This window comes from Mauremys mutica, chromosome 3 (assembly GCF_020497125.1).
Source record: "Mauremys mutica isolate MM-2020 ecotype Southern chromosome 3, ASM2049712v1, whole genome shotgun sequence".
Taxonomy (NCBI): domain Eukaryota; kingdom Metazoa; phylum Chordata; order Testudines; family Geoemydidae; genus Mauremys; species Mauremys mutica.
This window is the reverse complement of record NC_059074.1, coordinates 66,287,651-66,304,117: the sequence shown is the minus strand read 5'-3', so window position 1 is coordinate 66,304,117 and position 16,467 is coordinate 66,287,651. Positions and strand designations below refer to the sequence as shown.

Below are 16,467 nucleotides of genomic sequence, written 5' to 3'. Positions count from 1 at the left end.
GTCCGGCGCGGCAGTCGAGGGGGGTGGGAGCGGGGCGGGTCCGCACGGCCCATGGCTGTGATCCCCGCTCCCTTCTCCTCTCTGCTGGGGCGGCGGCGCCGCGCTCCTCCCTGCGGCAGGGGGCGCTGTTCCCCGTTCCCCCTCGCTCAATCCCTCCACTCCGCCTGTGGCTCTAGGCACACGCAGGTCACATGACGCCCTCACGGGAGGGGGGACTGGATCACGTGACCCACTAAACTCGCGGCAGCCCCCTCGTTCAGCCCGGTTAGCGGAGCACGGGGAGGCGAGAGGCGCCGATGCCCCCACAGGGCGGCAGGGCAGGGGCACGTTTGCCTCGGTAGCAATGGCAGCCGCGGCACCTGCTTCCTCACGTGATCCTCTACAGGTCCGAGGAAGACGTCATGTGACTACTGCCGCTGAGCCTGGCCGTTGGGCGCGGGAGCTACGGTGGCCGAGCTGAGCTAGGTCTGTTACCTAGGTAACCTAGTTCCGGCGCCTGAGACAAACCTGCCGGTTTTTCAAGGGAAGCGGCCGCCGGCGGTTCGGCCCGGCTTAGGTAGGTGGCCGGCCGGAGGCAGCGCCCTCTGGGCGCCCAGCAACAGAGCTCCAGCTGCCACTGACAGACGTGTCCGCGCGGCGCTTGCGGGAGCCCGAGGCCGCTCCGGCGTGCACCTGCCCTGGGAAACCGGGAGACCTGCTGCCTGAAACGCCGCTGCCCTGCCCCGGCCCAGGGGGAGAGAGGCGCCCGCCTGCCCAGGGGAGCGTGCGGCTAAGATAAGCTACCCCGCCTTTCCTGATGCTGTGGGCCTCGTGCCTTCTGGGCGGGCTGAGGCCTAGGCATCCATTCGCCGGGAGACTGGGAGTTTCTCCTGCTGAGCTCTTGGGCCCTGTTGGGATGTGTATAAAGGCTGTAGCTCGACCCACCTTGCTGGGTTGGAACCTTTTAAAAAGCGAAATAAATAGGTACGGGCAGATTTAGACTAAAGGGACACTGCCCCCCCCCCAGACTAAATTTCGTGCGTTTGAAAAGCGACCTCCCCACTTGTGCCATCTGTTAAGAGCCCTCCTGATCACTTGAAACTGAATAGATTTTAAACATCCCATTCACCTATTACCATTGCTGCTGTTTACTTCCTGCAGTTTATTCAGCTGAGGCATTGGAAATGGACTGTGCAGTTCATGGCTTTCAAATGTTAGTTCACTGATGTTGAGTTTGGATTTCAGGAATGTGTGAATTCAAACACAAAACAGCATAAAGTACAAGTTATGCAAATGTTTCTATTAGGTCTTATAAAAATATAAAAACAGGTTCTATCTGTTTGAAGATTTTGACTCCTTTGGTGATATTTTTGGATTAATAGTAACATAAACATGTGCCAAGTACATCCCCAAGGCAGTGAAATAAACAAACAAACAAAAAAAGTTCTGTTTTGAGCAGGGGATTGGACTAGATAATCTTCTGAGGTCTCTTCCAACCCTGATATTCTATGATTCTGTGATCACAGCTTCAAATCCCAACAGGGTTAAGTCAGTTTTCCATCATTCCTGGGAAGATAAACTTGAGTTCCATGTACTCTTTGTGTGTCTTTAATATGAGATATTAGAAATATTATGGCATTTGCCATGAGAAAAAGGCTTTTAACAATCCTCTAGTCAAAGTTTCCCCTTCCTGCAATGATGCAGTATGCTGCCAGACAACCACCCTCCATTCCAGAAATGGCTACGTTTTGTGATATTGTGTGTGTATGTATTGTTTGCAGAGCACTTTGGGATCCTTCTACATTAAAGTCATAAATATAAGGTGATTTCTTATTAAGGGTGAAATTTGCCTAAAGTTTATTAAGGAAGTGAGGGCTTGATTTTAGTTAATAACTGGCATTACCTGTGGGCAAATGGATGTTAACTGATTTTAAAAAAACTTCTTGAAAAATCAAACATCAGATGAAATTGTATAAGATGCAATGTAAATATTTATAAGAAATGTGTGCGTATATATGTATGTAATGCACATGAAACTACGGTAACATGTAAGACGATCAGGACTCATTTTTCTTAGCAAGCTTGCAAATAAATATTCTCCACTTAAGCAGTTGGCATAGCTAGTAACATGAAAATGTCACAGCTCACAAGACTCTTTGTTGTAAAAATATAAAATCATACTGGATTATGTGTGTCATGAGAGGTAACATTCTTAATCCTCTTACTGTGTTTTTTTAAGACTCTTTCCAAGTGCTTACATAAGGGTATCTTATTTAATTCAAAGACTGGGCAGTCTTTGCAGTAGTTTTCTTTAGTACTGCCAAAGTGTTGGGTAGTCTTTGGATGAAGTAAGAGTTAAAGCAGGAAACAGTTATCAGAACTCGCCTGTCAAAATCAGTTTACTAGTTAGGTGAGAGTTCTGTGTTCTGAAAAGGATCTATACTTGAAAAAGTTCATATTTAATAGTAAAACCTTATCTGAAAATCCTTAATCTTTGAATTTATTATATCACTTCTCACTCTGAAGGATCCCAGAGTACTTCGAAACTATGTATGGCACCACTATAAAACAGCCACTTTGAGTCTGCAGGGTGATATCTAAAAGCTGCATAATGTTGAGAGGCTGGGGAATATTTGCTGTCAAAAACCAACACAAATCCTCCATTCACAAAAAGCACTATTGACTTTTCAGTGTGAATGCAGAACAGACAGAATTTCCGTCTATAAGAGCTAACCTGAAAGACTTCCACGGATTACATTATTTATTTGTTATGCTCTAGCAGTGTGCTCAGTGCTGGACACACTATAAAGAAATTCTTCCTGCCCTAGAGCGTTCACAATTTTGGAAAACAAACATAGACAGCAATTAAAATACGTCAAACACTGTGCAAGTATACATGGTATAGATGCAAACTGATGTTTATGGTGTTTTTCTCCCCTTTCATTATAAATGAAACATTTCCTTCCTGATAACGTTGGTGGAAGAGCTACATTTTGAGGAGGAATATGAAGGATGAGAAGATGTTCCTATTTATTAACCTCACAAGGTTTAAGGGCTAAATCAGTCCTGTTGGTATTTAAGTCTGTGGTTTTAGGCAATCTAGGCAATTCAGATGTGGTGCTGTGACCTTCGTTTGCAGTAAATACAGTATTTAGGAGAAATGAGGTATAGTTTAGTCTTGGTAGACACCAAGGCTGTTTATGATTTCAAAAGCACTGCCTCATTAACTGCATTTTTATTTTTAATTTTAGTATTTTCCAGTAATTGAACTGTTTTGGAAGTTAAGTTGGAGCTGCTGACTATGGCTCATCGGTTTTCAAAAGCAGAACTAGATGAGCAGTTTGAACAGTTTCTGAAGGAGGTATGTTTACCTTTTTACATTTTACTATGAAATTGATTATATTTTTTTTTACTCCATTAAAATGTGTGTTAGAGCAGGAGAGACATGACAGATTTTATGATATGATTAATTGTGATTACATTATTCAAGGTATTAAATTTGAGAGCCACGCTCAGCACTAGTAGAAGATGTTTAAAATTGATCTTCTTGATTTAAAATACATGGAATGAGACCAATAGCAACTTTTCCATATGCGTATAAAATTGCAATTTGCATTTAAAACTACTTTCATCTGGTATTTTTCCTATATTATTTTTAAATATATAATTTCACTTAAAAACTGCTTTAAATTCTAATAAAATTATTGCTATAAAATAAACCTGACAAAAGGGGAGCCAACTATAGTGGTTTGAAAGCTTTAGGCTGAAGGGTTTTATCACTGCTGATGCCCAGTGTTTAGCGAAGGGTCACATCTAGCCAAAAGTATCCAGATTTTCCAGACTTCTGGTTCTGACAAATCAAAACACCATAAATCTCCAGCTCTGCATTTCTTTTACTGGAGCTATATTATGTAGTCTGTTACTTTCCCAGCATATGAATGAGAACAAATTGTCTTAGGGTCAGTCCAGATAAGATGGAAATGGTGCTCGTTAGTAGTGGGGAAACATCTGGAGGATTTGGCAGGGGTTGTATGCTCTGTTTGTTGAGGTATGCCTGTCTATTGTCAAAGCAATTCATAATTTCTCAGTATTTTACTAGATCCATCATTGCTTCTGGTTAGCAGCTCTGAGTGTTCTTTGGCTAGCCAAGCAATTGTGGTCTCTTCTTTCTGATGCAGATCTTGCTACAGTTTCCATTCATTTTTCTCTTCTACTTCACTACTATTGTATGTGTTGAGCACTCTTGAAGGACACTTGGAAGCTGTAACTAATGGAAAATGTTTTTTCCTGCCTTTTAAGCAGGGAAGACTGTGAGCTCATTTTACCGTTGCTCTCCAGTGTCTTCCAGTTTGTTTCTGAGAATAGTTCAATCTTTTGTTTGCCCTAATTAAGGCCTCGAATGGTCTGGATGTGGCTATCTTAGAGATTGTCCATATTTTTCCCTATTGCCTCTTTTGGTAATTGAGATCTACTGGGGTGCAATTAGGGTTGATCTCTTAGGCTCTGGTGGCTGGATTCAGGGCTTGCGACTTTGGAACTCCCTCTGTGGTTTATTGACATTTTAGTGTGGTGTACATAAGAGCATGATGTGAGCCACACTTACTTAATCAGGCCCTTTTCTGACTAGGGGTGCAGCCATGGTACATGGGGTGTACGTGATGTAAGACAATGGGCACCAAGTAAAATGATACATAATATGTTAATATTTTAAACGTTCATGTAAGTAATTAAACTACATGGCAGAGTTGCACTAGTCAGGAGGCTCCTTCTTGGTAGCTCTGAAGCTTTTGATTTTCAGAGGCTGGTTTCTATCTCTGCCTGGAGTATGCAGGTAGGGGGAATCCCTACAGCCCTAGGGATTGAACAGCGTTGTATAGAGAGATTGGGAAACCAAAACGGCATTTTTGAACTTAAGGTACTCCATCAGCTTTAAAGGCCAAATTCTGCTGATTCTGACAGTGTGAATAAATAGTTACTACACTGCTGTTTTTAGTAGTGTTTTGTTATGGTGAATGGTGGGGAAAAAAACAAACATCATTCTGGGATTTATTAGCAGGAGTATTGTAAGCAAGACACGAGAAATAATTCTTCCGCTCTACACCGTGTTATTTACGCCTCAACTTGAAGTATTGTGTCCAGTTCTGGGCACCACATTTCAGGAAAGATGTGGACAAATTGAATAAAGTTCAGAGAAGAGCAACAAAAATTATCAAAGGTCTGGAAAATATGACCTATGAGGGAAGATTGAAAATAATTGGGTTTAGTCTGGAGGAGAGAAGACTCTGACAAGTTTTCAAGCACATAAAAGATTGTTACAAGGAGGGGTGAGAAAAATTGTTCTCCTTAACCTCTGAGGATAGGACAAGATGCAATGGGCTTAAATTGCAGCAATAGCAGGTTAAGTTGGACATTAGAAAAAACTTCCTGTCAGAGTGGTTAAGCACTGAAATAAATTGTCTAAGGAAGTTGTGGAATCTCCATCATTAGAGATCTTTAAAAGCAGGTTAGACAAACACCTGTCAGGGATGGTCTAGATAATACTTAGCCCTGCCTTGAGTGCCTTCCAGTCCTACGATTCTATGATTCTGTGTTTTACTGAAGAAGTATGGTGGTTTGCTTTTGCTTTTTCAGAAGCTGATAGTTGTGGCTGGAGTTAAGGCTGTTTTGTTGGGAGGCAGAGGCATATATGCTGAGTGAAAGAATGTGGAGAAGACAAAATCATAATTGCAAGGGTTGTGTGAGCACAAAATTTGTAATTTCGTCTTTTTTTTATTATGGTGTTGCATGCCCTTGAGCAGCTTTAACTGGCTATCAGTGAAGTCTTTGGGGGAGATTTTTCAAAATTTTAAAGAAATTGTAGTTATTCAAATGGATTGCTACCAGTGGTTATATATGTATTCTCTTGCATATATTGTCACTTGCCCCATACAGTCCAGTTCCCTGTGCAGGTTCCTCTGCACAGTTGTATTAATTCTCCATGTCCTACTGTAGAAACTTGTTTTCACTCCCGTAGCCTCCTATAAACAGGCTAGGTTGCCCCATACACCTCCGTGTCCAAGTCCTGCCTCGTTCCATGCCCCCACAGAGTTTTCCTCCTCAGTGTGCTTCCCTCATCCACCGCATCCCTAGTTCCTGTCAAGCCTCTCCCTGCACATTGAGAAAACTGACTTGCGCTGTATCAGTGATCCTTACCGAGATTTCTGTGTGTCACACAATATGGAGAGTGTTCCCATGCTCAGCACTCCAGTTGCTTTGCTTAAGGCTTCATGACAACTGCAAGTGGAGCTCTAAAGAGCCATAGCTTGATTTTTTTGCTGCTCTACAGTGATAATCAGGGCAGCTGAAAAGAGAGATTGATTCAGAAAGGGAGGTTTATTCACTTAATTGGAGAACCTGCAGAGTAATGTTTGAAAGACTAATACTACATATTGAGAGAATCCTGATCCTTTTAGAAGATTGTGTGTATAAAATGGTGTGTGTAATACAAGCTTGTGCTAAAAAAATAATTAAAGAAGCCTAATGTAAAAATTTCAAGAAAACAATACTTTGATGTATAGCATTAAATGACTGGTACACTCTTACTCTGTGAAGTGTTAAATGCTAAGGATCTGATCCTGCAGGCACTTCTGCATTTGCTTAATTTTACTGCTGTGTGTAGTCCCATTGACAATGGACTGCTTCATAGTAGTAAGTTAAGCAAGTGTTTAAATGATTACAGGATTGGTGTCCAAATTCCTAAAGAATTGGTCTGACTTTATGCATGTTTTTTAAATTAATCTTTTTTTAGCTGTCTGCTAACTATTAATAAGTACCATTATCGTTTAGTGGGAAATAAAATAATTGATTCTGCTTGACGACTCTACCTTCTCAGTATTTTTGAGAGGCAACATTAAGTTTATTTAGCCATCAAAACTAGTATTGAGAATTCACTGTTCAGAAAAAAAGGTTGTGAGGGGTTTTTTTGTGGTTTTTTCTTTTGTTTGTTTCCTGTCTGTTTTTTCTTTTTTAAAAATAAGCATTTTCAGTAAGTCTTGGTGATCAAACAAATGTCATTATTGGGGAAAATATGTAGTGATTTTTGTGTAAGAGTTTGCTATCCCAAGTGTTACTTTACTATTTGCAGTTGACAAGATGACTGGACATAGAAAGTTTCCAGATCTGAATCACAACATCTGGGGGTTTCAGTTTCTTCAGTTATGATACTCCAAGGAGTATCAGCATCATACATGTCCTGCTTGCTGAGTAAAGGATACAGTTAGTCATAAAAGAAACAGCAAGTGATAACAGAACTTGCATTGAGCACCTGTCGATCTCTCCCAGCTAGAGAGAGACACTCATTCCTTGTAGGACAGTGGTACTATAATACCTGTGTTATGACTAGAATAAGGAAATTATTTCGACTTTGTTAAGGGCATATATTAAAAATATGTTTTATTCTGTCCTGTTGAGCAATTCAGCCAAAAGAGTTTACAGTATGTGCTGTCATTTTTTAGCTTTATAATTTACAAGTTTTTATTAAATTGCTTAGTATTCATGCTGCAGGGCTTTCAGTATTTAAAGATTCTCTCTCTGAGGCTATTGAAAATATGATAGACTTTTATTTTTGTAAAACTTAATTTTTAAAAAATTGTTCAGAAACAATGGTGGGTTTTGGAGATGTTGGTTAGAGTACTGTAATATTATTATGTTTGTGGAACTGTTCCTTCTGTTAGCATTTGCTAAAGGATTGTTCATTTTAGACCATTCACATTTGATTTCTGGAAATTCTCAGCTCATTTAGAGCTTAATATATGGGTGGCCCTTGTAATAATTATAATAATGCTAACTGCCTCTTGGCTTCATTCTTATTAAGTACACAAAACTTGGTTGATTCCAGTATTAAGGCTCCACTGATAAAATGACCAGAAGTCCAGAAATATAAATATAAAAAATAAGATTTCTATAATGGTATTAATTTACCCATGTGACACATCCTGGTATATTTAACAATATAAGCAATAATATGCAGTGTTAACCTACACAGTTAGGAGAGAAAAATAGGAATAGTATATACAGTAGTGTCCGCTACAGCTCTGGGAACCCCCGCTTCTTGCATTTCTGGTCTTTGCTGACTCTTACAACTGTATAAACTTAACATTGCTGTAACTTTTTTTTTCTTGCAGTTAGCTTAAGTTTGGTTTAGTTGTTATTATTAGTTATTATAACATTATTGGTTTAGTTCATCATATGAGACTATGAAGCAGCACATAAAATCTACACTGCACTGAATCAACTGATTGGGAGTGTATTGTGGAACTACTTGAGGGTAGCAGTGATAAGAGAAATTCATGAAGATGAGGTTCTGGTGTGGATAGGGATATGTGAGGCTTCCTCCTGCCATTCTTTCTTCCCCCACTCAGCATCTGAAAAGTTCACTGTGACCCTGTTTCTGCCATAACTCCCCCAGAGCTGTCCTGGGAGTCGGAGGAAAGAAGCAGAAGTTGGCTTTGTGGGAATGGGTCAGGTCTCAACACAGCCTTGTGACCTAGTAGACTGGCTGTGGATCTTTCCTCTCCACACTCCTTCCCAGTTATCTCAGTTAGCCGGAGTTTAGAACTTTGCTGCAGTGGTCAGACTGGCTCTGAGTTGGACCTACCAGTCCGAATCCCTATGGCTAACTGTTAGTTGTGCATTGACACCAACTTGATAGTCAGGGATGAACTGCTCAGGCATACTGTCTACCTGATGTAATTCCCAAGAGTATGGAAAGCACAGAGTGGAGTTCTGAATTCTGCCCACTATGAGAGAGGTGAGGAAGGCTTCAGTTGTTATTCAGAGGATGGGGGCTGGGGAATGACTTACCTTTGGGACTTTAACAGTGCTGCTCAGGGTACAAAGTCAGGCCAAACTATACATAATCTTCTGTGAACTGGAGGAACGCGATCAGGATTTGGCTCAAGTTTTTTATTTAAAATAATTACTATGCATAGGTTCTTACACTGTCACAAAAATAAAATAAAAATCTAATTACATTATTAAATTGAAAATGTATGCTGCTGATCAGATAATTTTTGCAGAACCAACTGTCATCAATTAAACATCAGTGCTAGAAATATAGTACACGGTATTACTCCATATCCTAGTACAGTTATTGTTCTCTTGTACAACCTTATGCTACAACTATGAAAAGCCAAAAAGGGTGGACTGTGTGGAATCAAGGGAGATTCCTGGACAACTCTACCAAAAGATCATGGATTAATTTTCAGTTATGTTGAAAACACAATGGAAATGTTTCATTATGCCCTTTTTATAATAGTCTGAGCCTCAATTAAAAATATAATCTAAATCCAGAAAAAATTTAAAAGTATCTAAATTTGTAAGTACCCAGAGGAGAGTAAGGTTATAAGTAACAGCCATCATGGATTTGTCAAACATAAATCATGCCAAAGCAACCGGAGGTAATTGTCCTGCTCTACTCTCGGAATGGTGAGACCTCAGCTGCAATACTATGTCCAGATTTGGGTACCACACTTTAAGGAAGATGTGGAGAAATGGGAGAGAATCCAGAGGATAGCATAAAAAATGATAAAAGGTTTAGAAAACCTGTGACCTATAAGGAAAGGTTAAAAAAAAAACTGGGTATGTTTAGTCTTGAGAAAAGAAGACTGATGATCTGATAGTCCTTAACATATTTGAAGACTGTTGTTATATAGAGGACAGTGATCAATTGTTCTGTGTCCATTGAAGGTAGGACAAGAAGTAATGGCAAGGGAGATTTAGGTTAGAAAGTTTTTCCTCATACCCACGATGATAATTAAACTAAACTATCCCCATCATTGGAGGTTTTTAAGAACAGGTTAGACAGGCACCTGTCAGGGGGATGGTCTAGGTACACAGGATCCTGCCTCACCACAAGGGGCTGGACTAGATGACATCCCGAGGTCCGATCTAGTCCTACATTTCTGTGATTTTAAATCAGATCAAAATGTACACAGAACTATTTTTAATTATGTATACTCCTGATTCAGTCTCTTTCAGATGATTCATTTGAAAATTCAAAGAAAAAATCCACCATTCTTGAGACACTGGGACAGCCCAGGAGAAAGGAATTGAAGAAGAAAGATCCTGTGCCATGGTGGATATCCGAGGATGATTCTGATGATGGTGGTAAATACTGTGCATTTCTGTATAACTTCAGTTCTTTTTGCCACAGTGTGTCAGTCAAGATCTTTCTTTTTTTCATAATTTTTTTGCATCCTGAGGAAAGTTGGTAATGTGAGTGTAGTTCAGAACAGTTTACAATTTTTGTAGCACTCTAACAAGTAATGTTTGCAGAATACAAAATGAAATGAATTCATTAAACTTTTTTTATTCAAATCTTTATTGGAAAGAAAATTCAAGATAGTAAGCTATATGTATTCTATTGTGTTTTACTTTTATGGTTAGCTTGAAGATAATAAAATATTGAGATACCCTTATAGCAGATGAATAAATTCCGAATCACAAAAAGATAATTTATTAGAAAATGTAGTGTACAAATATTAAAAGGGGTCACAATATTATTAGTAATGCATAATTTCTTTCTTACTCAATACCTGTAGATCTCCATTTTTTAAAAATGGAGAAAGGAAAAAACTTCAATAATTTTGAAACGATAAGAGATCTGTATTCATGATAATTATACTTGCAGCTATTCATATGGTGGGGTGGGGAAAGTGCAGGAAAAAATCCACAACAAACACAAAAACATGCTACCATTCTCCCATCCTCAATCAGGTGGAGGTTTTTCACAGACCTGTAGTGTATTGGTAAAACCTATGGACTTGGCGGGTCTGATGATCTCTCCTGCAGTAACTACCTTGATCACATCCCCCTACAAGAACATATATATTGGTTGCAAACCTCCACCTCACCTTCCTGACTCAGTCTGGTTCCCCAGTGACCAGTAACTAACTAACTATCTAGGGAGCCAGCTTTCACAGGGTGATTGCCACTCACTTTCGCAATGGTGGCTCTTAGTCTCATAATCCATTGCAGCAATATAAGGGTGAGCTCAGCAGAAAGTTCCTGAAGTATCCCCTGTAAGTTATGCAGATGCTGCTGGTCATCTACAGCTTTAAGAATGACTCTGTCACATTGATGGTGGTCATAGTCCAGACCCAACTACTACATATTCACTTAATCCACAAATACAACATGCAGACCTGAACTCAGCAAGTGTCTGGCAGTTGTCTGATGAGTTCTACAAGTTGCTCATCTTGGTCTCTGGCTTTTCACAGGTTCTACTGGAAAACTCCTATCTCAGATGTTTCCCAATAGCTTTTCAAAAGCTCCGAGAGAGAACTTTCTTGCTGAGCAATGAGTGCAAGCTGAGCATTCCACCTGGCAAATCTTTTTGCAAAAATAGCTTTGAAAGGGTGTTAGCTGATAATTTCTCAAGGGATTATGAAAGTTTGACCTCTTCTTTTACAATTACTTTTGGTGTCCTTGAGATAACCCACAAAGCCTTTTGACAATTTTTCTGAAGCCACTACTGGGAGCTGTATGGGGAACTGTGGGATAGGTACTCGGAGACCAGTGCAACCAAATGATGTTGAACAGCACAAGTCAGCAGTTAGTATGGACGTACTGAGCCATTTCTGCTTAAACCAGCTCTATATCACTGGTTCAGCTAAGAACAGTTCAGTTGTCTAGAGTAGATGCAATCTTAAAGCCCAGGTTGCAGGGCAGGGAGGAAAAAAAATCTTTATAAACCAAGCAGATTTGATTTGCTATGCATTGAGGTACAATAAACCTAGAGCCCCACCAAACAATTTTAGATTCACTTTTAAGAGTAGATCTTCGCTTAAAAGCTGTAAACTAATAGGTAACCTAGACCAATTTTGCCAGTACAGAATCTTCCGTACACTGTGTGCTGGTTTCTGGCTCTCACTTTGGCCCCCTTGTTCTAATCCTGCATTGTAAAGAGGCCATAAAGCTGCTGTAACTGGGCATTACCCTGACATAGGGAAATTTCTGGATGGCGTAAAGCAGTGCATCTGTCTCTCTGTGATCCCTCTCTGAGTATGGGGCCATGTTTAGAGCAATGGGCACTATAAGACAGCAGAAGTTAAAGGCTGAGGGTGCTCTAGTTTGCACTCGAGACTGAACTGGCCCTGTTATCTGTGGGAATCAGGGAGCAGAGAGGTGACTTAGAGCCACCTTTCTTCCCTACCCATTCTTGGGTCATTTGTCAAGTGTAGTTCAACAAGATCCAAGGATCCAGGCCTATATTCTCATATAGATTCTCCAATACGTTGTCATATTATGCAACTGAGCAGTGGCTGAACAGTGCTGCAGTACTAAATTGCTGCAAGGGATAAGTTGAACGAGTGACCTACCTGTAGTTTCTTATCATCTATTTTTTTTGCAAGTCAGATGTACACTTATTAATGTGCAGCATAAGGAACAAAGTAATGGTTAGCATTGCTGAAAAATAAATTATGTTGCTTCAAAGGTAACAAACGTGGGAATAAACTTTGAATTTAACGTGTGAAGTCTAAGCCTAATGTTCCATGAAATTCTGCAGGGCTTTGTGTTCCCTTAGGCCTGATCTTGCCGTTCATTTGCAGACAGCACTCTTGTTAAAGTCTAGAGGAGGTACCTGCATGAGATCTGCCCCATTAAGCTTATAGTGCTTTAGGCACTCTGCTAATTGCATTATTTCTTTCAAAAGTGATTGACAAAAGTATTTTGTCAATGTGAAGCAAACAAACTCATATGAAAATCTGTAGGAGTGTTAGTCTTTCTGTCATCTATCATGTAGTGTAAATCTCTAGTCTGATTATCTTTTCCTAGCCCTCTCATCATGGAAAGGCCCTGACATTGAGTTTAGTATCAAATAATAAGCAATTCAATTGGTTTTCTATTTTAATTAATAAACTAGAAGATACAGTGGTTTTCACTGATTGCTGTTCAGTTGGCTGAAAAGAAAGTAATGGAAATAAAACTTGTAGTGTCTGTATATTTTGCATTTGATCTCATCTTCCTTTGGCTTTATGCTAAGGTTGAATTAATTTGTGGAGTATGTTTCTAGCTGTTGACTTTCATGTTTGGTAGATTAAGAAACTGCCCTTATTCCTATGGGCTGTTTTCCCCCGTTCTTGGATGCATTTGATGCTCATTAATCACATAACCCTTCTAGTTCTTTTCACCATATTAGTGATGAATCAAAGAGCATGATAAGAATTCCTGTCTAGTCTGTGTCCAGCTTGCATGTCTATTTTTGCTGTCTGTCTTGTTTCTCAAGATCCTCATATAAGATTTGTCAAACTGGAGAAAGAGAAGAAAGTAATGGAAAATAATGCTGAAATAGCTGGAGATAACAGAACAGAAGATGCCTCACTGAATTTTCCAATCTGGTACTTGATGTAATCAAGTTTTCTAATATTTATTGACGTCAATTTGGTGCTACTTTTGTATTTCCAATAGAATTTCCTTTCCTTAGTTTTCCAGTTAATCACAACGTACTCATGAAACCAAGCTGCCCGTTATATCATTTGCATTGCCAAAAGTAACTAGAGCAACTGCAGACTTTATGATGTTGCAATAGTGTAGTTCGGTAACAATGTCATTTTTCATTAGAATACATTTAATAGTTTGGCCAAATATGGAAAAAACACTGGCATAGAAATCATGGGAAGAACTTGTGTATGTATCACTGTCTAGCTATATGTAAAATGAATATAATACATTTACATCAGTTCAAAGATTCTAATCCAAATGACATTCTGCAGATTTTTATGGGCCTACTACTGTACCCCTTACTCATGTTGAGTATTAAGTTATCTCATGAATAGTGCCATTGCAGTCGCACCAGCATAAAACTGCTGTAACAGACTGAAGAAAAATCAAGCAGTTTATTTCTAAGGAACAGATTGCATCTTTAGGCACAGGCCTATGCATGGTGCAACATAGGGTTTGCCACCCTAAGAGGAGTCCCAGGGACGACTTGTGTCTCTCATAGCTGCAACTAACGATGGATGGGCCATGGCATTTGTGCGTAAATAATAATGGCAGTGAATAATTGGCAAGTACTAGGCTAAGTCCTTGTCTACACTAGAAAGATGTACTGTTTTGATTATAATGACAATTAAAACATTACAGCCCATTAGTGTAGACACAGTTATACTAGCAAAAATGGCTCCTCAGTTCTACAGGAAATCTCCCTCCTATTACATGTCTAGCTTCATAAATGACTGTGCTGTTCTGTGTTTGATCAACCTCAGACCTGTATGATGAACTGTAAAGCATCTTGGTCTGGGAGATGAAAGCACTAAAAACTGAAGAAATTTCTCAAGATACAATGGCAAAATTTGGGGGCATGGGAAATGAGGTATTTTTTTTTCTTTTTTCTTTTTTTAATTAAAAAAGAAAAGGAAGTCGTAAAGGGATGTCTTGTTTGTGAGTTGATATAATGAAAGGGATACTGTCATCTCTTTTAGCCTGGGAATCAAGGTCTGGTTCAATTTCCAGTGTTGTCACTGATTCACTGTTGACCAGAACCAAGGCCCATCAAAGTCAATGGAAAGTCTCTCATTGTCTTTACTGGGCTTTAAATAAATTCCTATGACATTTTAGGTGAGTTGTAGGTGTGCAGCTCTTATAATCAAGATATTGAAATATCAAGACTATTACTACTTTTTTATCACTTCTTTTTCACTGTTATGTTGCTTCAACAGATCCAGATGCTTTCTTTGAAAACTGGTATTACAAAACTTGCTTTATTGTTGGCATAGCTACATTAGTATTTGTTATCTTCAGACAGTCTGACATCCCCTTCCATTCATGTTAGAATAAAACTTTTGTATAAGATAAGATACCTTGTAAGTAACAACTGAATCCATTAAAAAAAGAAAATAGTATAATAAATCTCCACGAGCAACAATTACTATGGCTGCTGTACTGCAACTTTATTGTTTTGGTAGCAGCTATAAAATTGATATAGTTCAACCTGCAAGAAATAATCAAGGTTTTTTTTAGCGTTGTAACTTAAATTCTCATGACTTATTTTTCTCTTTACTCCCTGTTACATTATACCTAAATATTGATGAATGTTGTGTGTGAGCTTAGTCGTTTCTGCAAAACCTTTTTCCAGTGCATCTTGCAACAAGACATTGGCTAAATACAGTATACCTGAAAAATTTCATTAGGTCAAAAAAGATGCATATTTAAACAAAGAAGGAAATGCCGCTTCTGACATTCCAGACAGTTGTGAGGGTAACATACTTACTCTATTTCCTATCCTGTAGGTGACTTTACTTTAAAAAAAAAAATTGTTTGAAAAATTCTTGTCCAGTTATAAAATAAAATAAAAATAAAATAATGCAACCTTTTTGGATGTGGCCGACTGCCAAAAACAGCTGAAATTTAAAAGCTGTAATTCAGCATGAAAATAGCCCTTGTTGAGAAGTAGTTCATTGCATTGTTCCAAAGGAAATTGATTTTGATTTGGCCATGTTATGAGGCTCTGAAAATTACATAGAGAGCACGTGAAATCCTCTTTTCTTATTGGTTAAGTTTATTAAACTCCTGTCCTGCATTGAGAATCAAGTTAGGCAGGTCCCCATTTCAATGGGGGTTCTCTGTGGCTCTCAGTACAGAGCTGCAGTATTGGTAAGCATTCACAAATCGTATGTCAACCCCTCCAAATCATGAGATTTAAAAAAAAAATCATAAATTGTAGGGTCTTCTATTTTTCTCCTCGATTTTTAAGCCTTTAGGGTTCATGTATTCAGTTTTTTCTCTGCATCCATGATGGATAGAAAAATTATTTTTAAATTAAATCTTGTAGTTTCATGTAATTACATGACTCCAGGTGCTGGGGGTTTAAGAAGAACACCAAATACTGTGAGATTTGCAGAACATTTGCAAGAGTTTGCATTGGCAAGATCAGGGCTCAAGTGATCACCTACAACTGAACTACACTTGCTTGAATAGCTCGGTTCAACAACAAACAAATAAGTTCCTTAGGTCCTGGTCCAGCAAAGCACTTAAGCAAGTCTTGTTGAAGTAACTAGGACCACTCACATGCTTAAATGCAGATCTTTTCTCACAGGGTGAGTCCAGACTGGCCTGGATGTACTCTGAACATTATGGGAAACCCAAGATCTGATAAATAGGGTCCTTCTCTAGTACCAGCAGCAGTACCCCCTGTGGTTAGGCTAGGAGCTTGAGTTATTTGTCAACCGCCTTCCATTATTTAGTGAAGGCCTCACCATTTCTGCCCTATAAGATGGTAATGTATACTCCCATTTTCCAGATGGGGTAGTTAAGGCACAGTGTGATTAAATGACTTGTCTAAGGTCACATAGGAAGTTTGTGGCAGAACTGGGATCAGATCCCTGAATTCTGTTGTTGTAGACCAGGGGTCGGCAACCTTTCAGAAGTGCTGTGCCGAGTCTTCATTTATTCACTCTAATTTAAGGTTTTTGTGTGCCAGTAATACATTTTAATGTTTTTAGAAGGTCT

General features: G+C 39.2%; 1 protein-coding gene across 4 annotated transcripts in view; it reads left to right on the top strand.

Moving 5' to 3' along the window:
- The first annotated feature begins 250 nt into the window (after positions 1-250).
- Positions 251-16,467, top strand: part of CEP162 (centrosomal protein 162) — a 77,585-nt gene continuing 61,368 nt past the window's right edge. For all 4 annotated transcript variants that reach the window (XM_045011571.1, XM_045011572.1, XM_045011570.1 and 1 more), the window contains exons 1-3: positions 251-556; positions 3,231-3,340; positions 9,987-10,125. In XM_045011571.1, coding sequence (XP_044867506.1) covers positions 3,281-3,340; positions 9,987-10,125 — 199 coding nt within the window. In that variant the 5' untranslated portion in view covers positions 251-556; positions 3,231-3,280. The remainder of the gene's footprint in view (positions 557-3,230; positions 3,341-9,986; positions 10,126-16,467) is intronic.